Source organism: Eubalaena glacialis, chromosome 1 (assembly GCF_028564815.1).
Source record: "Eubalaena glacialis isolate mEubGla1 chromosome 1, mEubGla1.1.hap2.+ XY, whole genome shotgun sequence".
Taxonomy (NCBI): Eukaryota; Metazoa; Chordata; class Mammalia; order Artiodactyla; family Balaenidae; genus Eubalaena; species Eubalaena glacialis.
Window position 1 is genome coordinate 188,893,202 of NC_083716.1, and position 27,197 is coordinate 188,920,398.

The window sequence follows — 27,197 nt, forward strand, 5'->3', positions numbered from 1 at the left end:
AGTTCAACATTAGAAAATCTATTAATATAATTCACTGTATGAACCAATTAAAAAGAAAAATCATGTGAATTATTTTAAAAAGCTACAGAAAAGACATTTGTTAAAACTAAACATTTTATTTTAAATTTATTTTCTTAATATTGATGGGAATGTAATTAACTTCATAAAGAACAGATCAAAGAAAGTAAGAAATATCACACTTATGCTGAAACATTAAACATCTTCCCTTTAAATTCAGAGACAAGCTGAATGCCATTATCACTTCCATTTCAGATCATTCTGGATAAACTTGCTAGTACAGTTGACTCAAGAAAAACAATTATAAAAGATATACATTTGGGAAAGAAAAAAACTGTCATTATTTGCAAAAGATAAGTATTCAAAGGCAAATTGTATTTCTATACACCTGCAAGAAGTACTCATTCACAAAATCAATAAAAAATATTAAATACTGATGGAAAATCCAACAAAATATATTCAGAAATTTAAAATATAGTTTTGTTAATTATAAATATTAAGTGATTACATAATATATTATATGCTTAGTATGGTGCCTAACATCTAATATCACTAACAAATATTTTCCATCATCATTACTATTGTTATTATTATCAAAGAAAAATGAGCTTTCTGAGAAACATGAAGGAAGACATAGGAATGATAAGATATATATGAATAGGATGACTCAATACCATAAAGATGACAATTCTCCCCAAACTGATATCAAAGAAATTCTAATCAAAATTCTATTTTTTTCCTTCTTTTTTGGTGGAACAGATGAGCTACTAAGCCAAAAGCAGGTCTCAAAATGCTCAAATGAATAATATTATATTGAACATATTCTATGACTCTCGAGCAATTATGTAGGAAGTAAGTCACAAAAAGAAACTAGAAAACACTGCTATGTTTGAGATTTTTAATACATATTCTAAAATGTCAAGCTTGCCTTAAGCTAGCTCTAGGTTTCCTTCTGGTTCTAAACAGCTGTGATTTGTGCAGTGCAACTCCGGTAGCGTCTCAGTTCCCACGTTGCTTCCTTTTCTCACTTCTTAATCATCTTTGAGCCTAGTATTTTGGGGTTTGAATCAATATCAAATAAATCAGAAAATTACTCAGTACAGTAAAAAACATAGTGCATTCCATTCCAGACTGACCACCCAGATTTCATTCTGGGACATAACTAGTTTTCTCAAGTACACATTCTCTTTGAGAAGATGGTAAAGAAAACAGATCTGGGATTGATTTATGGTTTTTGTTCCAATCTAGGTGGATTTGGTGGACCTGGGTCAATTTGGAATTCTTCTGTCTAAAGAGGAACAAGTCTCTCAGGTGACTTACAAAAGCAACTCTTCTGCTTCAAGGGAGAACAGATATTTGTGTTTGCCATTCAGGTACTGTTCTAAACAAAACCTAATCTACTCCATCTCAGCTTCAGACCCAGGTGTAGCTCATGACGCAGGATGGCAGGCCACCAGTGAAAATGAGTTACTTTTCTATGGCACTCTAAAATGTATACATTTCTTTCCTGTATAGGACTTCCTTGGTTGTTAATTGGGGGCATCTCTCACCCACTGGCCATCAGTATAGGCAAATGTACTCTTTTATTTTTTCTCATTTCCTTGGTGCCTTGTTCTCAAAGCTGCATCACAGACATTCAAAACTCTGGAGCATAAATGCAGATTGGTCAGAATTTATGAGAATGTCTGCTCCTTCATTAGGACAAATAGGATTTTCCCAATAATAACATGTACTGAGGGTAAGAAAAGTTATGTGATTTGCCTGAGACTCCATAGGTAGAAATAGAAAAGTGACTTTCCTCACCATTTCCCTCCACCTGCCTCACTAGAGGACAGTCACACACCCTCTTAAAATCTCCTGTTTGCTCTTAAGTAGTACAGAAAAACAGAGACTGGGCAGAGACTTAAGATGCTGAGGAAAGCTGAATAGATAATGAAGGCATTTTCCTCACTCTAAATGGATAAATTTAACCAAAAACAGTTTGGGTTGGAGGAAAGAATTTTTTCCTTTTTGTGTTTGCCATTCATGGGCTTTACTTTTTGAAAACACACTGTATCAAAAAGGAATGCATTTACATACAACATTCTTAAACAGATTGTTCTCAGATCTTTAATAGGAGGCTGACTGAATGAAATGACTCTTTAAAAAAGTGTTTTGTTTTATTGATGACCTAGGAGCTACATACCTTGGGGCCTAAGCATCCATACCTTCTACTGCTCTAGGATTAGTGGGATGTTTTTGAGACAACTATGAAATATAGTTTCAGAGCTGGCATGATGATGACCAAACATCTGGGATTCTGCTCAGAACCTTGATGTTTAATTAAGCATCATATAATCTGCTTATTTTCATCTCAATGCAATAAGGAAAACTTCATCTTCAGTATATTTAAGACCAGAGGTTATGGCAATGGGAAATTACAATGGCAGTATCTGATACACACTGATTTTAAAATAGATGACTATTCTAGTTGATGTGCTTTCACAGCAGATCACATTTAAAAATTTTTTATTATGAAATATTCTATTCATAAAAAATGGATTATATTTACATATATAAAGCATATATGTTAGGTATAACCATAATCACCAAATGAACATGTATGTCTAGAACCCAACCAAAGAAGTAAAATATTACTAACTCCTAAATAAATTCTCCATCCTTTCCCTAGAACCATTCTGAATATTTTCCCCTATCATTCTTTAGTTTTATCATGTGTGTATTCTAAAACCTATTATTCAGTTTTTAGTTTTTTTAAACTTTCTATAAATGGTATCTTGCTATATTACAGCAGCTTGCATATTTTGCTTAATATTATTTGTGTCTTTCATCCCTGTTGATATTCACAGTGAAGGTTTATTTTTCTTAATAGCTGTATGCTGGTTCATAACATGAATCACAGCTTATGAATTCATTTTACCGTTGTTTGCAGGTTTTTTGCACTCATGAACAATGCTGCAATGAATGTTTTGTTCATGTCTTCTGATGCACATGAGCAAAAGTCTCTCTAAGGTAAAAATATAGAAGTGAGATTGTTGGGAAATATGGCACGTGCATCTTCAGCTTTGCTAGAGAATGCCAGTGTTCTGCAAAATGACTATAGAAATTTACACATACACAATTAATGTGTAAGAAAACTGAAAACTCTGGCATCGTTCTTGACTCTTCTCTAGATTTCATATCTCACTTCTAATCTATTAACAAATTCTATCAGTTCTACTTTCAAAATATGTCCAGAATCCAATCTCTCTTTGCTATCCCTTCCTACTCATGCTTACTTGGATCATGTATCCAGAATTTAGACACTCTCCCTCCACCACTACCACCTGATCTGAGCCCACATCTTTGTTCTGGGTTATTAACAACAGCCTCTTCCTTGTCTCCTTTTTTTTTTTTTTCTTCCATTTTTGCTAACGAAACATAATATTTTCCATTCTGTAGCCAGAGTAATCCCTTTAAAATTTCAGTTCATTTCATTTTTATTTTTCTTCTTCAAAATCGTACATAAGGTTTTCCTATCTCTCTTGGACCCAAACCAATGATGTGACATCATGTTACCCATCTAACACATTGCCTACATTATTCCCACTTGCCCAATTTCCCTGTTTCACTTGCCTCCTGTTATTTCTTGCATGTCAGCCAAGCTCCACGTCCCAGATATTGTGCTAGTCATTTCCTCTTTCTGAAAACTTATTCCCCCACCTCTTATGCCAGACCTCCCCATAAGTCTTTCTAACCTCTTTCATGTATTTATTTACATTATCACTTTCTCAGTAAAGCCTTTCCTAGCCACCTTATTTAAAACTTCAATCCTGCTCCTAACTCTCATTCTTTCATGAAGGTAGGTATTATTGTCTCTTTAGTTTTTTACTGTATCCCAGAAGCACAGTAAATAATAATTACAATAATAAAAGCCAACTCATGTAGTGGCTACTATTTTAGGTACTTGTAAGCAGATTACATAAATCAACTCATTTAATTCTCCCAAAAACCGATGTGGAGAGAGAGGACTTCCTGTTAGAGTGATGTAAAGAGGCCGAGGGTTTTCTCTCCACAGAAAACAAGTATACAGTTGGAAAACGTTAACAAAAACAACTATTCCATCACACCGGAAATCAATCAAGGCAACACAACACTCTGAGAAGCATTTATTCTTGAAAAATTTCTGGAGATTCAGGTAAGAACAAGAGGAACCTGTGACGTTCTTGCCTGGAGCTACTCCCAACCTCCTCCACCAACCCCAGCTTAAGAGTGGAAACCAGCTTTGCTTCCAGAGGAGGTAGACTCAGTTTGGGTTGGGACAAGAGGGAAACAAAACCCTGTTTTCTCCAACATAAAGTGGTGGATTTAGTTTAGAATAAATGGGGAAAACCCACAGCTTTGCAAGCCTGAGATTGTGGTCCAAGTTTAGGGTAACTGGTAGACCAGCAGGATTTAACAGAAAAATCCTAGCAATCAAAGAGCCCTGGAAGGGCTGAGATAGCTCTCCACTGATTATCTGAGGAACATCTCTGACTGGCTGAGGAAGAACCTTGAGAGGGTCTTCCTGCACTAGTTTGATTTTTCAAAACAGTGTTAAAAAGCAGTCTCATATTCTTGAATTTCAAGAAGATGTTTTAAATGTTAATTATTAAATATAAAGTCTGTATGTCTAAAACTTTTAAAAAATATCAGTTACAAAGTTTTCTAAGGTTTTTGTGTTATTTGGTGGAAAGGTAAAACTATTGGTTAACCTCTTTGTTATTTACTATTGATTATACATTTAAAATCTTCTAATTAATTATGAGAATAATAGGAATAGAGTGCAAATGTTTCAAACCATAAAGGAAATAAATTGGGATAGAACAAAAACTTAAGCAGTAAAAATGAAGGCAAGAAAAGTGGGAAAGAAAAATAGTAGATTAGGACTATCCCTCTGAATTTAAAAAATGGACGGATAATGAATTTTCTTGAATGCTCTTTCTGCATCTTTTGAGATGCATTTTTCACCTTTTGTCATTAATATGGTGAATTGCAGTAATAGAATTTTTAAATGTAAGACCAAATTTGCACTTCTGGCATAAACCCGATGTGGTAATAAATTCAGTCTGCAAACCCATGACTCCAGTAGAGAGGTAAACAGGTGCCCTCAGGAGAGATTCTGGCTCCAAAGTTTCCTTATTTCTCTGAATTTCTGTTTTATCTTTATTTGGACAGGTCCTAAGGGTGTCAATTTCTTTTCAACAATATTTCATCCAGCATTGTTAGTTGTTTTTACCATATTTCTTTAAGTTTATCTAGATCACCATTGCATTGGAAATAGAAACCAAGTGTACAATTTTATAAATAATGAAAATTGGACATTATTTGCTTTATTCATACTATGTGTACTCTACACAAGTACCCCTTGGAAATTATATTATCAAAATACTTTATAATTTTAATTTGCTTAAAGCCAGACTTCCTGTGCTCAAATCTTGGTTCTACATTTTCTAACTGCAGGACTGAGTTATTATTACTCAATTCCAGAAATGTAAGTTGAGAACTTTATGCAAATCTAAAATTTACCTCTGTGTGCAACACGACATTCAATAGAGCACAGTGCCAGAAAGTTTATTAGAAAGGGAGCAATTGTAGTCCTAATCCAATTCTGACACAGTGTTTTCTTTTATGACAAATAGGTTCCAGGTGATGGGTTGATATTTGGGGTTCACTGTTGTTCCTTTTAGTTAAAACTTTCTTAGAGGAGAGTGTATCTTGGTCAATTGGATTCTTTGGATTCGTTGAAGATAAATATTTCAAGTCAATTTTTTCAAACTTTCTTGAAAGATATGGGACAGTAAAATAGGAGGGAGTGGGAAAAACCTTGGGGTAAAGAATCAGTTCTGACTCTAGTGCTTAGAAGCTGTGTGATCCTCAGTTTCCAAACGTATAAAATGGGGATAATACTTTCTACTTCACAAGGTTGTAGGAGAAAATAGGACAATACGTCTAAAATGCCTGGCACATAGGAGGGGTTTCAGAAATCTTGTTTCCCTCCTCTCTTCCCTTCATTGCTGAAAATCTAATATATTCATTCATTTTCCTTTCTGAATGAATATATTCAAAGTGAAGTTTAAGTATTCATTCATTCTTTCATTCAAAACCACATTCAGTAAATAATTTTACAGCACCTGTAGTATGCCAGGGACATGCCAGCTCTGAGGAAATAATGACAATACAATAGATATTGTTCCTGTTTTCAAACAGCTTATGGTCTAGCGATTTATATCTTATAGTGCTTCAGGGTCAATATCATGAGTATAATTTGTCCATATAGAGGGGAAATTGTAGTCACTTGAAGTCTCCAGTTAGATGGGTTTGACAATGTTTTAGTATGGTCATCTGGGTCTTGTATTGTGTGATGTTTTTTATTGAGTGACAATAATGTATCATTACAAAGACCCTTTGTAAGGACCAGGAATAGCTATATAATTGCAGGGCCCAGTGCCAAATAAAAATAAGGCCCCTGGCTCCAAATTTTTTAAGAATTTCAAGATGATGATACTAGAGTATTTAATTATGCATAGGGCCATTCTGAGTGGGGGGTGGGGGAGGAACTGTGTGATCACACAGGTTATACATCCAGGAAGTTGTCCTTGTAATGGCTATATAGAGCCACAAATGTTTGGGAATATTTCCTTTCAACTAAGATCAGACTTAAGTGGCTGGGAGAACATGAGTTACAGACTCAGATGAAGGCATTAGATTGGTATTTTTAAAAGTTTTCTAACAGCAGAGGTGGAGAAATAATGCAGCCCCATCCAGGATTAACTAACTATTTAATTAAACAAATATTTACTGAGTGCCTGTGATATGCCCAGCACTGTACCAGAAGCTGAGGACACCCTGGGAAACACAGTAGACCACGACCCGGCTTTTGAGGATTGTACGTTCCCATGTGGAAGACAGAGGATAAGGAAAGGAATAAATCAACATCATTGATCATGGACTAGTGATACCACTTTGAAATGACTAAACTGGGTTTGAATAGGGGAAACCAGGACAGAGGACGTTACTTTTAGTGGTCAAGGAGGGTCTCTTTGGTGGGCGGCCTAGCATGGGATTTTAGGGCACTGCATTTGCAGAGAAAGAATGAATTTCAGCTCCTTCACTTACTAGTTGTGGGATTTGAGGCCAGTCACATAACTGTCCTCTGCCTCAGTTTCCTTATCTGTAAAATGGGAATGATAACAGTAAGATCCATGTGAGAATTTAAAAAGTTATTAAGTACTGCGTTTTTCAAATTAAAAATAAAATACAGATTGCAGAGGGAGGAACACTCCAACCAAGGAATGAATCAGCCAGCCAAGAAGGAATCAGCCTTGCAAAAAGCTCCAAGAGGAGAATTCCTGGCTGAAGAAACAATCATTGCAAAGGCCCTGGGGTATTATAAGAACCTGCCAGAATGCCACTGTGCAGGGAGTATAAAGCGTGAGAGAAACAGGGCTATGGGATGCAGCGTGAAAGGAGACAGGGGCCAGATGTGGAATTTGAAAGCTAATTTCCTGCATGAAGGATAATGACTGATACTAACTCACATGCCTTGGAAACCAAATAGACTAATTAATCTGAATAAAAAACATGTCAGAAATAGAGCTAGCTTCCCATTTGTTTTCTTTGGTAGCCGATTACAAATGATTCTCCCAACTCATGCATGAACCTGTCAGCCAAAGAAGTAACTTAGCAAAACTGAAAAAAACATATACTCAAATCTCTAACACTAAGTGTTGCATTCCTAATGCAACACAAAACTACTTGGAAAGCCTAAAACACAGGATCAAAAGCACCTCTAGAAATGAACAGGACGTTACTGTGCCACATAAAGTCTTGTCGCTCTTTTATTGTCCCATCCTTCACATCCACTTCACTGCCACCCATGTCAATACTTCTGCAGCCCACATGGCACAAACAGAGCAGAATATCTTTTTATTTAACAGACAAACCAATTTTCTTATGAGTAGTCAAAGGGTAGCCAAATTCTAAACACCTCCAAGGGCTTGCATATTTTATAAAAGAAGAAATCTAGGGGGAAAAAATCCAACATCTCAGAGGAGGAGTTAGGACAGAGAGAGATGGCAGTAAGCCTTCATAAACAACTGTACCTTGAGCAGCTAACTCTTTCCACCTCTCTTTGTTCTGCTGGATGATGTCCACCAGGTTGTTTTTGAAGCTCTTCAGGTCCACGCTTGCAAGGGAGTAGTCTGGGGAATAGGTTCCATCATTCACGGTGCCTTTCATATTTGATCGTCTAGAGGAATGAGCAAGATGTGATAACATACAGGTGCTTGAGCTAATAGTAACCACCAAAGAAAACAGGAAATACCAAGGGCAGGATATGGGATGAGGAAGCAAAGCCTGAAACACTTTACAAAACCAGCTACAGAAGCAGGAAGGCAGCTGCTCAGGTCCAGTTTTGAGCCAGGGCCCACATGTATTATGGGGTGGGGGTGGGTGAGGCCTAATTAGAGCAGTAGAACCTTGAGATGAGCTGACTTAGTGGTGAGTCCACTGGTGAGCAGCACAGCGGCATCACCGTTCTGGAGCTAAAAGTGGGGTAATGGTCCCTGCCCTTCCGTCACCATTTAATCTCTAGGATAACGTGGATCTCTCTCAGGTAGAATATTCCCTCAGTTTCCTCATTAGGGCAACATTTAGGAAATGTTGGTATGTTATTTGGAAAAACTATGTGTTCAGATGGGCAAGAATTTAGTATAATTTTTCTGCAACTGGAAGTTTTAAATAACATCCCTTAACACATTTATCATTGAAAAAAATCTAGATTGAAATATTTTAAGTTACATGTTATACAGATCCACTGTATTCATGTCATCTAAAAGGCTAACTTTGATGTAGGCATCTTTCTAGACCTACAAGTGGGCTGTGATTGATTTGTTAGCAAGCCAACACAATGCCCGTCTCCCAACTGCCCACCACTACCAGACATGTTACTATATCCAGGACATAATTCATACATTTCAATGAAAATTAAAATAATATTTATTCTCCTGAGTATTGAATACAATTCTGTTATACTCCTTAGTACTTTGATATTTTTTGTAGTGGACATCAAGTTCCTAATTTCAAAGGCAGATGCAATATAGTGCAGAGCCATTAGGTGGCAATACTACCTAATAATTCTTCTAAGAATTTCCTGCCTAATGTAAGGAATAATAAAGATAATCATAAGTAAAAGGGAAAAGATGCAAAAAAGAAAACATCAAACCTGCTTGCTCCATAGGAAGGAGTTTTGGTTTTTGAGTCTTCCTCTATAAGAGGAATAATAATTTTCTCTGTTGAGTCTGTCAGAAGAGAAAATGTTGGCTCTACTATGAAATCAATGAAACCTACAAAAGCAAAAACATAAATAAATATATTCGTGTTACAATTTCCTGAATTCTAAAATTAGTAATAATGCAGAGATTCTGATGCTCCTGATAACAAGTTTCAACTACAACATTGGTTCAGCTTACCACTTGCAATTATTTTTAATCCAATAACACAGTCTTTAGAGAGAGTTTAACTGTTCTACAAAATCATCTCTCAAGCAGTGGAAGTGATACAATTTAAGCTTGCTAACTCAAGTGTATTGGGTTTCCTACTTAATATTCAGCCTCATCTTATTGTTAACAATAATTTCAGATCTAACCAGAGTCAATCTATTTTCCTCTGTTAATGAGAGGGATCACTCTTCTTTCTGAAAGGTCTTCACTTGTTCATTGAGTTTTATTATTGACTAACAAGAAATAATATGTAAGCTCCAAAGAAACTAAATAATTGAAGTTTTTTTCTCAAGCCACAGGAAGGCAACCACTTTTTTTTTTCTCACACTGTATCAGTCAGAGCTTTCTGCCAGTGTGTTAATATTTCAAATTGCTGTTTATTATTCTCAGGATGTAAAGCTTTAAGTTCGCAGCGTGTGGGCGTATTCTGTTAAATCAGAACAGAGAACAGCATTAATCCCGCCACTTTGAGATGACAGGATTGAATAAAGAATTTAACATTGAAATCAAACTAGAAAATGACACACACAGAGAATGGGGCACGGTCCTTTAGGGAGCATTTACTACCTGTGTTTAGGTGGAGGAGGAGACAAGCTCTGTGTACATTCAACACCCGAGGTCCCAGGAGAGGTGTGGTGCTGGAAATCAAGTGCTTGTTGCCTTAAACACAACTGGGAGCAATAGCCTACCATCTGAATATAAGAGAACACTGCGGGGATGCTTTTTAAATGATAGTGTCCTGGGAAATATCTATATTTAAAAAGTATCCTATCCATCAGAAACTTGGATAAAGTAATTCACATTTCAAGTAATTGTATTCACCATAGCATACATTAAGATGCATTTTTAATTCAAAAAATTTCAATAGTTTTGTGTTTGAATTGATGACTTCAAGTTGAGTCAATGTTAATTGACCACCAGGGTGTTCTTTCACGTTTTGTCTATGGTTTTAAATGCCTGGGATCTAGAGACTATCAAATGAGTCACCTCTACTAACATGGCAGCAATTTATATCACAGCAATAAGCCTCAGACACTTCTATTCTTCTCAGCTTGCCCAAGGAGGTCCTTAACCTGACATATTCACAACTTCTAAATGATGAGAGTCACCTGTGTTATGGTAGCTAGGAAAACAGCTGTTGGAACATGGGTAGGAAGGGGAAAGGTGAGAGAAAGAAGCTTTCTGACAGCTGACCACCACTTTGTAGGAGGTGGTACCAGACCAACTAGAGAGGTAAGGCAGCCATCCTTATATTTATTGATCATATAGGTCAGTAATGAAGATGCTGGCCCAGGGAATAACTATTACAAATATATGAACCATGCAGCATAGCAATAATACGTTTTAATCATGGGCTGGACTTGAAGTCTCCAATATAAGCACAAATGAAAAGGATAAGTATGGTTGGGAGCAATATCATTTTACAGATTTCCAGTTGTTGGCTTCCTTATTCATATCATAAGAATTTTTTTCCCAAAAGAATATGAGCTAGTATATTAAGAATATTATACAAACAGTGATAACAGATATATTAATATTTTCATTGGATTGTCCTAAATACAAAGGATTAAATTACAGAAAATAATCAGCAACAAAACAACAAGAAATGCTGTCTCTTGTAAAAGAAGAAAGTCCTCTATTTTGTAAAAGGATTACAAAGAGAATAACAATTATTTACTAATACTGCTTTATTGAGTTCATTTTGTGAGAATGTTTCAAAATTCTTCATTCACCACCGTATAGATCAGTCTAAAGATCAAATTTATCATGAATATGGAGTGAGGGTTTCATGGGTGAACAACATCATGTATCCATTTGAAAACTGACAGGCACACACCCGCTCTCCACAACCACCAATCCTCAGTATTACCTATTTGGGACTGGGCCACCATCGTTGACTTCCGATCACAAAGTGGGGAAAATGGAAGCCCTAATTCAGCTTCTTTATCTCCCTGCGGAAAGGAAAGCCCATTAGTACAGATTTGGTGTGGAGAAACTAAAAGCAGCTTAGATAAAAAGGCTTAAAAAGCTGCATCTTTTATTTCTTAATTAGCATTGTGTATTTATCACAAAACAAAAAGCTGTTGTTCAAGTTCATATAATTTTACTCATATGGTCTCCTTTTGGGGATATGTTGCATATGGCACACATTGCAGAAGTAAAAAAACATGAACATTTTCAGCACCTAGAGACTCCACATTGGTATTACAACCCCTTGATTATAAAGAGACACCTTTGCTCTTTGGAATTTTCTAAAGTCACCATAAAATAGTCATCTCGGTGTGTTACTTGGCATTTAATTAACAATCCAACTCATGGATTTTTCTGCTTCATTTTTCCATGCCAAATACATCAGCAGACCTTCAGTATCAAGAATTCATGATTGGATGGCTTTTTAAATTTAAAAGTGTATGAGCATTTTGAAACATCTTTTTACTTATTAAGCAAGTTTTACTGAATCTCCTACAGCAAGTCATGAGGAATATCTTCAACATTCTTACATTCTGTGTGCATAAATTTTATTTTAATGTATTCTTCTCAGAGAAAATTGAAATGTCAATGATTTTTTATTATTTGATCTTATCAATTGTAGATTAATTGAGCACAAAGGTTGAAGAATTCCATTTTTGTTTGGGTTTAACATCATAATTAGATTTTCGTTTCCTGAAATAAAGGTGGCTGCTCTGGACAAAGCTTTATTATGATAAGGTTTATCAAACATTGGTTCTTTGCATTCAAGGAGATGTGCTCACAAAGAAAAAGGAGATAGGATACTTCACTTGCCCCATTCACTTCAACTGCCCAGACATTTGAAAGAATGCTTTGGGCTCTATTTTCTCCTAATCTGTTGGTTGTATACCTTCATGGGGTACACTGGCCTTGCATAAGACCACAACTTAGAATATATGGTCTGGTTCTGAGATCAGGGGACAAAAGGGAGTGGCCTTTACTTTGTAGCAGAGCCCATATTACAAGGCAAACCTGTCTGAGAACTTCAGTTTCCTTTGCTTCCTCTAGCAGCTTTTCGTCATGATCTTTACAACTTTATGTCAACATGTGGCTTTAAAGTTTTTATCGATCATGTTTTCTAGTGCATTTACGCTAAACTATGCCTCTGATTAGAAGGGACAGAAAGTTTGAAATGAGAATTGCTCGGAAAAATCTAGATACAGTCACCAAAGAAGTAGGCAAAGTAGCTACAAATAGGAATGTTTCACTATGTCATGACTTAGAGAAAATAGGGAAAGAATTTCTGTGACCTCTCCCAGCAAGCCTCACCATTCCCCAAGAGAATAACATCCATTCCATTTGGAATTAATATTTATACTTGGCTTAAGGGACAGATGGGGGGGCAGAAATTATTGTGTCATTAGCCTTGGAGTCACAAGACACAGAGCTGAATCACTGCTGTTCAACGGGCTGTCTCTGTTACTTCAGACACATCACAGACTTTGCCGAAATGAATTCTCTGTTACCCAACTTGGTGATTCCGGTTGACTTGTTTTAAGAATAAGGATATAATAGTATCTACCTAATAGGGTTATCCTGAGGTTATCTAAGATAATTTATGTGAAGCCTAAGGACACTGCCTAATATATAGTCAACAGTCATTAAATGTTAGCTAATAAGAATCATAATTCATAATACTAGCTAAAACACAGAGCTGTGCAAATTAGAGGTATTTATGAAGTCTAATGCACATCTTGGATGGTATTAAACCACAAGGAAAAGGATTACTACTTAATTTACATGTAATGGAGAGGCATTGGCTTTTCCCCCTCTTTATTCTATATGGAATTGACATAAGAGGAATTCTACTTTTGAAACACTAATTTGTCGGCAGTGTGGGAGATGGCTTGGGGTAAGTGAAGGGTGAGCCTTGTGCTTCAAACCTGAATGAAAAGGAGACTTTGGGGCCACTAAAGGAAATAAGATGATCTGGATGAGGGCTTGATTTAAAGACTATTATGAATTTGATTTTAACATGTTGAGAATAAAGTGAAAGAATAATATTAATAACTTGCTAAAATATAGATGATATTACTATTATTAAAGTAGAAATAAGGCTACTCATAGACTTCATGGGCAATGTGATATTGGGGATTCCTTTTTTTAAAAAATTTAATTAATTAATTTTTTTATACAGCAGGTTCTTATTAGTCATCTATTTTATACATATTAGTGTATACATGTCAATCCCAATCTCCCATTTCATCCCCCCCACCCCACCCCACGCATTCCCCCTTGGCATCCATATGTTTGTTCTCTACATCTATGTCTCATTTCTGCCTTGCAAAACAGTTCATCTGCACCATTTTTCTAGATTCCACATATATGCGTTAATATATGATATTTGTTTTTCTCTTTCTGACTTACTTCACTCTGTATGACAGTCTCTAGGTCCATCCACGTCTCTACAAATGACCCAATTTCATTCCTTTTTACGGCTGAGTAATATTCCATTGTATACATGCACCATATCTTCTTTATCCATTCATCTGTCTATGGGCATTTAGGTTGCTTCCATGACCTGGCTATTGTAAATAGTGCTGCAGTGAACATTGGGGTTCATGTGTCTTTTTGAATTATAGTTTTCTCTGGGTATATGCCCAGTAGTGGGATTGCTGCGTTATATGGCAACTCTATTTTTAGTTTTTTAAGGAATCTCTATACTGTTCTCCATAGTGGCTGTATCAATTGACATTCCAAACAGTGCAAGAGGGTTCCCTTTTCTCCACACCCTCTCCAGCATTTGTTGTTTGTACATTTTCTGATGATGCCCATTCTAACTGGTGTGAGGTGATACCTCACTGGAGTTTTGATTTGGATTTCTCGAATAATTAGTGATGTTGAGCAGCTTTTCATGTGCCTCTTGGCCATCTGTATGTCTTCTTTGGAGAAATGTCTGTTTAGGTCTTCTGCCCATTTTTTGACTGGGTTGTTTGTTTTTTTAATATTGAGCTATATGAACTGTTTATATATTTTGGACATTAATCCTTTGTCCATTGATTCATTTGCAAATATTTTCTCCCATTCTGAGGGTTGTCTTTTCGTCTAGTTTATAGTTTCCTTTGCTGTGCAAAAGCTTTTAAGTTTCATTAGGTCCCATTTGTTTATTTTTGTTTGTATTTCCATTACTCTAGGAGGTGGGTCAAAAAAAATCTTGTGTGATTTATGTCAGAGTGTTCTTCCTATGTTTTCCTCTAAGAGTTTTATAGTGTCCAGTCTTACATTTAGGTCTCTAAGCCATTTTGAGTTAATTTTTGTGTATGGTGTTAGGGAGTGTTCTAATTTCATTCTTTTACATGTAGCTGTTCACTTTTCCCAGCACTAGTTATTGAAGAGACTGTCTTTTCTCCATTGTATATCCTTGCCTCCTTTGTCATAGATTAATTGACCACAGGTGCATGGGTTTATCTCTGGGCTCTCTATCCTGTTCCATTGATCTATATTTCTGTTTTTGTGCCAGTACCATGTTGTCTAGGTTACTGTAGCTTTGTAGAATAGTCTGAAGTCAGGGAGTCTGATTCCTACAGCTCCGTTTTTTTTTTTTCTTCTCAAGATTGCTTTGGCTATTTGAGGTCTTTTGTGTTTCCATACATATTTTAAGAGTTTTTTGTTCTAGTTCTGTAAAAAATGCCATTGGTAATTTGATAGGGATTGCACTGAATCTGTAGATTGCTTTGGGTAGTATCGTCATTTTCACAATATTGATTCTTACAATCTAAGAACATGGTATATCTCTCCATCTGTTGTGTCATCTTTGATTTCTTTCATCTGTGTCTTATAGTTTTCTGAGTACAAATCTTTACCTCCTTAGGTAGGTTTATTCCTAGGTATTTTATTCTTTTTGTTGCAATGGTGAATGGGATTATTTCCTTAATTTATCTTTCTGATCTTTTGTTGTTAGTTTATAGGAATGCGAGAGATTTCTGTGCATTTTGTTTCCTGCAACTTTACCAAATTCATTGATTAGCTCTAGTAGTTTTCTGGTGGCATCTTTAGATTTCTGTATGTATAGTATCATGTCATCTGAAAAGAGTGACAGTTTTACTTCTTCTTTTCTGATTTGGATTCCTTTTATTTCTTTTTCTTCTCTGATTGCCGTGGCTAGGACTTCCAAAACTATGTTGAATAAGAGTGGTGAGAGGGGACATCCTCGTCTTGTTCCTGATCTTAGAGGAAATGCTTTCAGTTTTTCACCATTGAGAATGCTGTTTGCTGTGGATTTGTTGTATATGGCCTTTATTATGTTGAGGTAGGTTCCCTCTATGCCCACTTTCTGGAGAGTTTTTATCATAAATGTGTGCTGAATTTTGTCAAAAGCTTTTTCTGCGTCTATTGAGATTGTCATATGGTTTTTATTCTTGAATTTGTTAATGTGGTGTATCACATTGATTGATTTGTGTATGCTGAAGAATCCTTGCATCCCTGGGATAACTCCCACTTGATCATGGTGAATGATCCTTTTAATGTGTTGTTGGATTCTGTTTGCTAGTATTTGTTGAGGACTTTTGCATCTGTATTCATCAGTGATATTGGTCTGTAATTTTCTTTTTCTGTAGTACCTTTGTCTAGTTTTGGTATCAGGGTGATGGTGGCCTCATAGAATGAGTTTGGGAGTGTTCCTTCCTCTACAATTTTTTGGAAGAGTTTGAGAAGGATGGGTGTTAGCTCTTCTAAATATTTGATAGAATTCACCTGTGAAGCCATCTGGTCCTGGACTTTGTTTGTTGTAAGATTTTTAATCACAGTTTCAATTTCATTACTTGTGATTGGTCTGTTCATATTTTCTATTTCTTCCTGGTTCAGTCTTGGAAGCTTATACCTTTCTAAGATTTTGTCCATTTCTTCCAGGTTGTCCATTTTATTGGCATAGAGTTGCTTGTAGTAGTCTCTTATGAGGCTGTGTATTTCTGCGGTGTCTGTTGTAACTTCTCCGTTTTCATTTCTAATTTTATTGATTTGAGTCCTCCTCTTTTTCTTGATGAGTCTGGCTAAAGGTTTATCAATTTTGTTTACCTTCTCAAAGAACCAGCTTTTAGTTTTATTGATCTTTGCTATTGTTTTCTTTGTATCTATTTCATTTATTTCTGCTCTGATCTTTATGATTTCTTCCCTTCTACTAACTTTGGGTTTTGTTTGTTGTCCTTTCTCTAGTTCCTTTAGGTGTAAGGTTAGATTGTTTGAAATTTTTTTTGTTTCTTGAGGTGAGATTGAATTGCTATAAACTTCCCTCTTAGAATTGCTTTTGCTACATCCCATAGGTTTTTGATCGTCTTGTTTTCATTGTCATTTATCTCTAGGTATTTTTTGATTTCCTCTTTGATTTCTTCAGTGATTTCTTGGTTATTCAGTAATGTATTGTTTAGCCTCCATGTGTTTGTGTTTTTTATGTTTTTTTCCCTGTAATTGATTTCTAATCTCATAGCATTGTGGTCAGAAAATATGCTTGATATGGTTTCAATGTTCTTAAACTTACCAAGGCTTGATTTGTGACCCAAGATGTGATCTATCCTGGAGAATGTTCCATGTGCACTCGAGAAGAAAGTGTAATCTGCTCTTTTCAGATGGAATGTCCTATAAATATCAATTAAATCTATCTGGTCTATTGTGTCATTTAAAGCTTGTGTTTCCTTATTAATTTTCTGTCTGCATGATCTGTCCATTGGTGTAAGTGAGCTGTTAAAGTCCCCCACTATTATTGTGTTACTGTCGATTTCCTCTTTTATAGCTGTTAGCATTTGCATTACGTATTGAGGTGGTCCTATGTTGGGTGCATATATATTTATAATTGTTATATCTTCTTCTTGGATCGATCCCTTGATCATTATGCAGTGTCCTTCCTTGTCTCTTGTTACATTCTTTATTTTTAAAGTCTAATTTATCTGATATGAGTATTGCTACTCCAGCTTTCTTTTGATTTCCATTTGCATGGAATAACTTTTTCCATCCCTTCACTTTCAGTCTGTAGGTGTCTCTAGGTCTGAAGTGGGTCTCTTGTAGACAGTATATATATGGGTCTTGTTTTTGTATCCATTCAGCAAGCCTGTGTCTTTTGGTTGGAGCATTTAATCCATTCACATTTAAGGTAATTATCGATATGTATGTTCCTATGACCATTTTCTTAATTGTTTTGCGTTTGTTTTTGTAGGTCCTTTTCTTCTTTTGTGGTTCCCACTTAGGGAAATTCCTTTAGCATTTGTTGTAGAGCTGGTTTGGTGGTGCTGAGTTCTCTTAGCTTTTGCTTGTCTGTAAAGCTTTTGATTTCTCCATCGAATATGAATGAGATCCTTGCCAGGTAGAGTAATCTTAGTTGTAGGTTCTTTCCTTTCATCACTTAAAATATGTCATGCCACTCCCTTCTAGCTTGTAGAGTTTCTGCTGAGAAATCAGCTGTTAACCTTATGGGAGTTCCCTTGTATGTTATTTGTCGGTTTTCCCTTGTTGCTTTTCATAATTTTTCTTTATCTTTAATTTTTGTCAATTTGATTACTATGTGTCTCAGCATGTTTCTCTTTGGATTTATCCTGCCTGGGACTCTCTGCACTTTCTGGACTTGGGTGGCTATTTCCTTTCCCATGTTAGGGAAGCTTTCGGCTACAATCTCTTCAAATATATTCTCGGGTCCTTTCTCTCTCTCTTCTCCTTCTGAGACCCCTATAATGCGAATGTTGGTGCATTTAACATTGTCCCAGAGGTCTCTTAGGCTGTCTTCATTTCTTTTCATTCTTTTTTCTTTATTCTGTTCCGCAGCAGTGAATTCCACCATTCTGTCTTCCAGGTCACTTATCCATTCTTCTGCCTCAGTTATTCTGCTATTGATTCCTTCTAGTATATTTTTCATTTCAGTTATTGTACTGTTCATCTCTGTTTGTTCTTTAATTCTTCCAGTTCTTTATTAAACATTTCTTTCATCTTCTCTATCTTTGCATCCATTCTTTTTCTGTGGTCCTGGATCATCTTCACTATCATTATTCTGAATTCTTTTTCTGGAAGGTTGCCTATCTTGACTTCATTTAGTTGATTTTCTGGGGTTTTATCTTGTTGCTTCATCTGGTACATAGTCCTCTGCCTTTTCATTTTGTCTATCTTTCTGTGAATGTGATTTTCATTCCATAGGTTGCAGGATTGTAGTTCTTCTTGCTTTTGCTGTCTGCCCTCTGGTGGATGAGGCTATCTAAGAGGCTTGTATAAGCTTCCTGATGGCAGGGACTGGTGGCGGGTAGAGCTGGGTGTTGCTCTGGTGGGCAGAGCTCAGTAAAACTTTAATCCACTTGACTGTTGATGGGTGGGGCTGGGTTCCCTCCCTGTTGGTTGTTTGGTCTGAGGCAACCCAGCACTGGAGCCTACAGGCTCTTTGGTGTGGCTAATGGTGGACTCTGGGAGGGCTCACACCAAGGAGTACTTCCCAGAACTTCTGCTGTCAGTGTCCTTTCCCCCCAGTGAGCCACAATCGGCCCACACCCCCCCCTGCAGGAGACACTGCAACACTAGCAGGTAGGTCTGGTTCAGTCTCCTAAGGGATCACTGCTCCATCCCCCTGGGTCCTGATGTGCAAACTACTTTGTATGTGCCCTCCAAGAGTGGAGTCTCTGTTTCCCAAAGTCCTGTCGAAGTCCTGCAATCAAATCCCGCTAGCCTTCATAGTCTGATTCTCTGGGAATTCCTCCTCCCATTGCCGGACCCCCAGGTTGGGAAGCCTGACGTGGGGCTCAGAACCTTCGCTCCAGTGGGTGGACTTCTGTGGTATAATTGTTCTCCAGTTTGTGAGTCACCTACCCAGCAGTTATGGGATTTGATTTTACTGTGATTGTGCCCCTCCTACCGTCTCATTGCGGCTTTTCCTTTGTCTTTGGATGTAGGGTATCTTTTTTGGTGAGTTCCAGTGTCTTCCTGTTGATGATTGTTCAGCAGTTAGTTGTGATTCCGGTGCCCTCGAAAGAGGTAGTGAGCGCACATCCTTCTACTCTGCCATCTTGAACCACAATTTGTCTGAAGCAAAGTCTTGGAGTGACACCCCACTGTGTGCAGCAGATGGCAGGCAGGACACCAGGGCAAGACAGAGCAGCAGTCTTCAGTCAGGGATTCTTAATTGATGTATGCAAAGATGATCCATTGATTTTATTAGTTAAGGTGTTTGTGATATTTTAAAAGAAGTAGTTTTATATCACTTAAGTTCTTTGACCTGAAAATTATCATTTGGGCCTGAAAAAGGCATTGTGATGATTTACCTTCCATGAGCTAAATTTCATGGAATGCTGGATGGCAACATTTTTATATAGGACTTAGGCATATGACAGACATATGCAGGGTTGATCTTCCTACAGATGAAATGGGAGATTCTATATTCTATTTGCTTCTTGTACTCCACAATTGATTTAGAATATTAAGTTTCCATTGCTAAGCACATTGAATGTTATAGTACAGTAATTATTTAACTTATTTATAAATATTTCAAAGTGTCATTTATTCTTTAGGGTGAATAAAGACCATGAGTGCAAGATTAGTAGGGGGCCCTGTAGCCAGACTATGAGGGAATCAGAAACCCAATAGGACAAGGGAGGTTCTCCTAAGGGAGAGGGAAAGATATGTAAAGGGAGAGTCAGGAAACATGAATATAGTTTGACAAACTTTACAATTTTCCTTACTCTCTCCCATTTACTTTTCATCAAGATGAAATCAGAGGTCAAAAGCAAGAGACATTGTGTACATCAACTAGTTTATATTTTTCTTGGAGGTTGTTCTTTCATTTGAGGGTGCTGCTCATAGGAGGTCAAAAATATACTTTTAAAAATCAATAACTGACTGAATACATGTATGTTCTGGTGTATTGAATCGTACAAGTGGTTGGAGCAGAATTATAGGTTCCTAGGCCACTAAACTCAATTAATTAACCAACCACTTAATTATGCCCCTGGATCTCTGCATCTTTTCTTGGGGATATGCCTGAAGATAGAGAAGCAGAGAAAGTGGTTTCATCAACTTGGAAACACAAGATAGCCTGATGTGCTCAGGCCTGATAGTTTTTGCCCGTCTTAGCAATTCCCTTGGGACTTGTTGGGGTTTCTTATTTGAAAGGCCATAACAAAGAACTAGTACAGGCATATCTTGGAGATTTTGTAGGTTTGGTTTCAGACCACCACAATAAAGCAAACATTGCAATAAAGTGAGTTATATGAGATTTTTGTTTCCTAGTGCATATAAAAGTTATGTTTACACCATACTGTAGTCTAATAAGTGTGCACTAGCATTGTGTCTAAAAAAGCAATGAACATATCTTAGTTAAAAAGATACTTTTTTGCTACAAAATACTAGCCATCATTTGAGCCTTCAGTGAGTTGTAATCTTTTTGCTGGTGGAGGGTTTTGCCTCAGTGTTGATGGCTGCTTACTGATCAGGGTGGTGGTTGCTGAAGGTTGGGTGGCTGTGGCCATTTCTTAAGGTAAGACAACAATGAAGTTTGCCACATCAGTTGACTCTTCCTTTCATGAACGGTTTCTCTGTAACATGCAATGCCATTTGACAGCATTTTACCCACAGTAGAATTCTTTCAAAATTGAAGTCAACCCTCTAGAACTCTGCTGCTCCTTTATCAACTAAGTTTATGTAATATTCTAAATCCTTTGTTGTCATTTCAACAATCTTCACAGAATCTTCACCATGAATAAATTTCATGTCAAGAAACCACTTTTTTTTTTTGCTTATCCATTAGAAGAAATTCCTCATGAATTAAAGTTTTATTATGAGATTGCAGCAATTCAGTCACATTTTCAGGCTCCTCTTCTAATTCTAGTTCTCCTGCTATTTCCACATCTGCAGTTACTTCCTCCACTGAAATCTTGAACCCCTAAGTCATCCATGAGGGTTAGAATCAACTTTTACTAAACTCCTGTTATGTTGATATTTTGACTTTTTCCCGTGAATCACAAATGTTCTTAATGGCATCTGAAATGGTGAATCCTTTCCAGAAGGTTTCCAGAAGGTTGCTTTGCTCAGACCCATCAGAGGTATCACTATCTATGGCATGTATAGTCTTATAAAATGTATTTCTTACATAATAAGACTTGAAAGTTGAAATTACTCCTTGATCCATGGCTGCAGAATGGACGTTGTGATAGCAGGCATGAAAACAACATGAATCTTGTTGTGCATCTCCATCAGAGCTTTCAGGTGACCAGGTGCAATGTCAATGAGCAGTAATATTTTAAAAGGAATCTTTTTCTGAGCAATAGGTCTGAACAGTGGGCTTAAAATATTCAGTAGGACTTCCCTGGTGGTGCAGTGGTTAAGAATCCGCCTGCCAGTGCAGGGGACACAGGTTCGAGTCCTGGTCTGGGAAGATCCCACATGCCCCAGAGCAACTAAGCCCGTGTTCCGCAACTACTGAGCCTGCGCTCTAGAGCCTGTGAGCCACAACTACTGAGCCCACGTGCACAACTACTGAGGCCAGCATGCCTAGAGCGCATGTTCCACAACAAGAGAAGCCACCACAATGAGAAGCCTGCGCACCACAGCAAAGAGTAGCTCCTGCTCTCTGCAACTAGAAAAAGCCTGCACACACCAATGAAGACCCAATGCAGCCACAAATAAATAAATAAATAAAATATTCAGTAAGCCATGTTGTCAACAGATGTGCAGTCATCCAGGCTTTATTGTTCCATTTATAGAGTACAGGTAGAGTGGATTTAGCATATTTCTTAAGGGCCCTAGGATTTTCAGAATGGTAAATGAGCGCTGGCTTCAACTTTAAGTCACCAGTTGCATTAGTCCCTAACAAGTGAGTCAGCCTGTCCTTTGAAGCTTTGAAGCCAGGTATTGACTTCTCCTCTCTATCTATGAAAGTCCTAGATGGTATCTTTTCCAATAGAAAGCCATTTCCTTGCATTGAAAATCTGTTGTTTAGTGAAGCCACCTTCATTAATTATCTTAGTCAGAGCTTCTGGATAACTTGCTGCAGGTTCTACATCAGCACTTGCTTCTTCACCTTGCACTTTTAGGTTATGGTGATGGCTTCTTTCCTTAAATCTCATGAACCAACCTCTGCTAGCTTCAAAATTTCTTCTGCAGCTTCCTCACCTCTCTCAGCCTTCATAGAATTAAAGAGAGTTAGGGCCTTGCTCTGGATTAGGCTTTGGCTTAAGGGAATGTTGTGGCTTTTTTTTTTTTTAAACTTTTTTTGGGTTTATTTATTTATTTATTTATTTATGGCTGAGCTGGGTCTTCGTTTCTGTGCAAGGGCTTTCTCTAGTTGCGGCAAGTGGGGGCCACTCTTCATCGCGGTGCGCGGGCATCTCATTATCGCGGCCTCCCCTGTTGCGGAGCATAGGCTCCAGACGCGCAGGCTCAGTAATTGTGGCTCACGGGCCTAGTTGCTCCGCGGCATGTGGGATCTTCCCACACCAGGGCTTGAACCTGTGTCCCCTGCATTAGCAGGCAGATTCTCAACCACTGCGCCACCAGGGAAGCCCCTGTTGTGGCTTTTTTGATCTTCTAACTACACCACTAAAACTTTCTCCATATCAACAATAAGACTATTTTGCTTTCCTATTCATGTATTCACTGGAGTAGCACCTTTCATTTTCTTCAAGAACTTTTTCTTTGCATCCACAACTTGGCTAATTGGCAAAAGAGGCCTAGCTTTCAGCCTATCTCAGCTTTTGATGTGCTTTCTTCATTAAGCTTAATCATTTCTAGCTTTTGATTTAAACTGAGAGATGTGCAATTCTTCCTTTCACTTGAACACTTGGAGGCCATTAAAGGATTATTATTGGCCTAATTTCAATATTGTCCTGTCTCAGGGAATAGGGAGGCCTGAGGAGAAGGAGAGAGAGAGGGGAATGGCCAGCTGGTCAGTGAACGGTCAGAATACAAATAACATTTATCAGTTAAATTCGCCTTCTTGTATAGGCGTGGTTTGTGGCACCCCAAAACAATTACAATAGTAACTTCAAAGATCACTGATCAGAGATCACTACAACAAATACATATAATAATAATGAAAAAGTGTGAAATATTGTGAGAATTACCAAAATGTGGCACAGAGACATGAAGTAAGCAAATACTGTTGGAAAAATGGCACTGATAGACTTGCTTTATGCAGGATTGCCACAAACCTTCAATTTGTAAAAAACACAGTATCTGAGAAGCACAATAGAGTGAAGCACAATAAAGGAGTTATGCCTGTAATTGTTTTTATGCTTTTTTAAATGGTGTGAAATACTCTGATAGCTGTCAACAAGGTGTCAAATCCAGTGATTTAGTGGCACATTTTTTTCTTTTTTCCTTTTTGCATTTTCTGTGAAGCCAAAACAATTTCTATAGTTTTACAGAAATGCAGAAGATAAGAAAGGGTGAAGTACAGATATCTTGAGAAACCTCTTGCATTGAAGAGGTTTTGATCTCAGAAGCAACATCAACAGCAAGCACATAGGAAGCTCCTGACCACAGGCTTGGAGGCCACTATAAGGCCGAGGGTAGAATTTGAGGGACCGCCAGTCCGTCACATTTAATTGTGAAAGGAGGGGAAGATGCACTAGTTTGGCCTTCTTGGAACAACTTACTTAAGGGATTTAGCTCATCTAATTACCTTCCTTCATTCCTTCTAAAAATGGGCCCTTCCAAATTCTAAGAAAGCCCCCAAACTGTATAAAAGTTTAATGATTATTATAGTAACATATTCACTTTCAGTAAAATTTATGATATGGTATAGCTGTATTTTTGTGAGTGTTATAAATATTTTGCAGGACATTAGTACCCCTTGTGTAATCAATGTTTGTAACACTTTTATGCCTCTTAATACTATAAGCTTTGGTTTTTTATCCTGGCTCATAGCTACAGTTCTTTATGTTTATGAAGTTCGGGGGTTTTTTTTTTTTTTTTGTATCTATTATTTTTAGTGACAGATCCTCAGCTGAGAATGTACTAACTAAATATATTTTTATTGCTACAGAAAATACAATTTATTTTGAAATAACACACTTTATACTACTTCTAGCAATTTTGAAGAAAATAGAGGGGTCTTACTCTATACAATTTAGGGTAAAATAACCATTTTGACCTTTCTTTCCAAATAACTTGCATTTCCAATTATGTGTTTCTCCTTGCTGATAAAGTAATACTTATTGGCAAATGTAGATTTTGCTCAGATATAGATTTTTTTTCATGTATCACACAAAAGGACTAGTTGAAGAAGGAAAAAATTCACATAGTATAAAATATGAACACATTTTAATGGAAATGACTATTTTCAAAAAATTTTAATTGTATTAACTTCTTGTTATCTTGCCAACCTAACATGTTCAAGAAGAGAATAAGAACAAAAAAACCTGTCTCCTCTACTAATGGTTATTTTCTTGACTAGTACTTCCACCTCTAATCTATCAGTCTTATCAGTCATAGTTGAAATGAATGGAGCATCTTCCAAATTCTCCCATTACAGTCGGGGGCAGAGGCAACTGTGTGTTCGAGCCGTGCGAACACTCGAAGGGAGTGTGTAAACTGCATTCATGAATATCACAAGCTTGCTATGAAACATGCCTTGGAGATGGGGACCTGCTTTACTTCTTTTACCATCAGCTGCTTACTAAGAATCAGAAATAAAAATTTGTCAAGACTGCAAATTCTAGATTCAGTTTTAATCTCTTCTGGTTACAATTTCCCATGGTTTTACAAGGTGTACCTAAGTAGTTACACCAAAGAATAGGGTGAAGCTGATGAGATTTTTAAGGATGATACAAAAGCTTTGAATCCAGGAATTGGTTTGTCCTCCAGAAATACATTGTGTTTTAAAAATTTTAATGTCTATTTAAGCCCATTTGTTAGTTAAAATGAACTTCGTAGAAAAATTAATGAAAAATTGACTTAGGAGACAATGTATCCCAAATTTTTTCTGGATTTTTCTAAAACATATATATATATATATATATATATATATATATATATATATATATATATATACACACACACACACACATATATATACACATATCTATCTATCTATCTATGTATATATCACATACATGCACACACATAAATTTTATTGTTGCTCTTGAAAGTTCTAAAATTAGCTCTTTCCTTTGAGTACTTTTACTAACTTTTTGAATTTATATCCAGTCTCTAATTTTGCTCAAAACCCATTGAATGGACTTCAAGTCTAGTGCTATATTCTCCATAGCAAAAGAAAAATGCTTCTCTTAACTGGCTGCTTTTTAAGCTTCATGGTTGTATCGGGAATGTGTTTTAAAACCTGTGTTCAGTCAAAGGCTTTAAGTGACTGTCAAATAAAATATTTCATAGTCAATGGCTCTCTGATACTTGACCTTGGAAAAATATGGAACTTAACATAGACCTGGAGGATAACAAATAATACCAATTCCTCACATTTGTATCATGTCTATAATGTAAAAAGACCTCTCACATTCATTGTATCATTTTGTTTCTCATAGCCATCCTGGGGAGGAGACAGAATGGGTATTAATCCCTTATAGGTAAAAGGTGAAGGCTCATATCCACCACTGCTGGAAAGATAGAAAGCTAATGTTTACACTTGGGTTTTCTGAAGCCAAGTCCAATTATCACGTACTTGGCATTATTAGACTTCTTATGTTTGCCCAATGTATATCAAATACTTTCTTTAACAAGAAACATAAATGTTTACATTTTTACTGCAGCTGAGGGAAGCGATGAGTTCTGGACAGACCTTGTCTGATTTGCCTCAAATTCCCTAGAATAACCAGTAGATCGTGTGACATATTACATAATTTAGATTCTTAGTACATTCTAAAGGAATGAAGGAATATATTTTCAAATGTCTTTATAAACGTGATGTTTCAACTGAGATAAAAAACCTGTCATGGATAAACAATAAGGTCCTAGTGTATAGCACAGGAAACTATATTCAATATCCTGTGATAAACCATAATGGAAAAGAATATTTTAAAAAGGATGTATATATATATAACTGAATCACTTTGCTGTACAGCAGAGATTAATACAACATTGTAAACCAGCTATACTTTAATTTTAAAAAACCCTGTTATCTTGGCTAGATCCATAGCAAGAAGTTATTTATTAGCACTGTGGGTTCTACAAAGTGATAGTTTCAGGTGGTTATGTGAGGATGAGCAAGAATAAGAAGAAGCATGGAAAAACCATTGCAGTCTTGTCAATTTCTAGGGCATCTGCATAGATACATAGATCCAGTTAAATAGCTTATGTCAAAAACATTCAGAGCAAAGCATAAACCAAGGGGTTTCAGATTCATTGCTGTATCTACCTCTAAAAGGCTAAAATATGTGGTATGGCTAAGATAATTAAGGGTACTGAGAGATTCATTTAGTTAGTTGAAAGCATAAAAAATGGATTCCTGCTGGAATCAATGTCATATTTTAGTATGTCTCGTAAAAATAAACTTGTTTTGCTTGTAAAACATAATCATTGTTAGTGCAAACTCACTTATTTTGACATTTAACTCTACATTCTCCTGTTTTGCTAAATATATTTCTGAAGGGGATTTAAAAGCCAATTGGATGAAGGTAATAAAAAGGTACAAACTTCCAGTTGTAAGACAAATAAGTACTAGGGATTTAATGTACAACATGTTAAATATGGTTAACACTTCTGTAAGTTATATATGAAAATTGTTAAGAGAGTAAA

At 36.7% G+C, this 27,197-nt stretch overlaps 1 protein-coding gene across 6 annotated transcripts in view; it reads right to left on the reverse strand.

Annotated features, from left to right (window-relative positions):
* PDE1A (phosphodiesterase 1A) overlaps positions 1-27,197 on the reverse strand; it is a 361,532-nt gene that overhangs the window by 24,511 nt on the left and 309,824 nt on the right. For 5 of the 6 annotated variants that reach the window (XM_061185570.1, XM_061185593.1, XM_061185610.1 and 2 more), the window contains 3 exons: positions 11,410-11,491; positions 9,263-9,383; positions 8,142-8,287 (listed from right to left, as the gene is read on the reverse strand). In XM_061185570.1, coding sequence (XP_061041553.1) covers positions 8,142-8,287; positions 9,263-9,383; positions 11,410-11,491 — 349 coding nt within the window. Of the gene's footprint in view, positions 1-719; positions 1,066-8,141; positions 8,288-9,262; positions 9,384-11,409; positions 11,492-27,197 lie in introns of those variants that run through there. The other variant, XM_061185603.1, reaches the window with a different exon arrangement.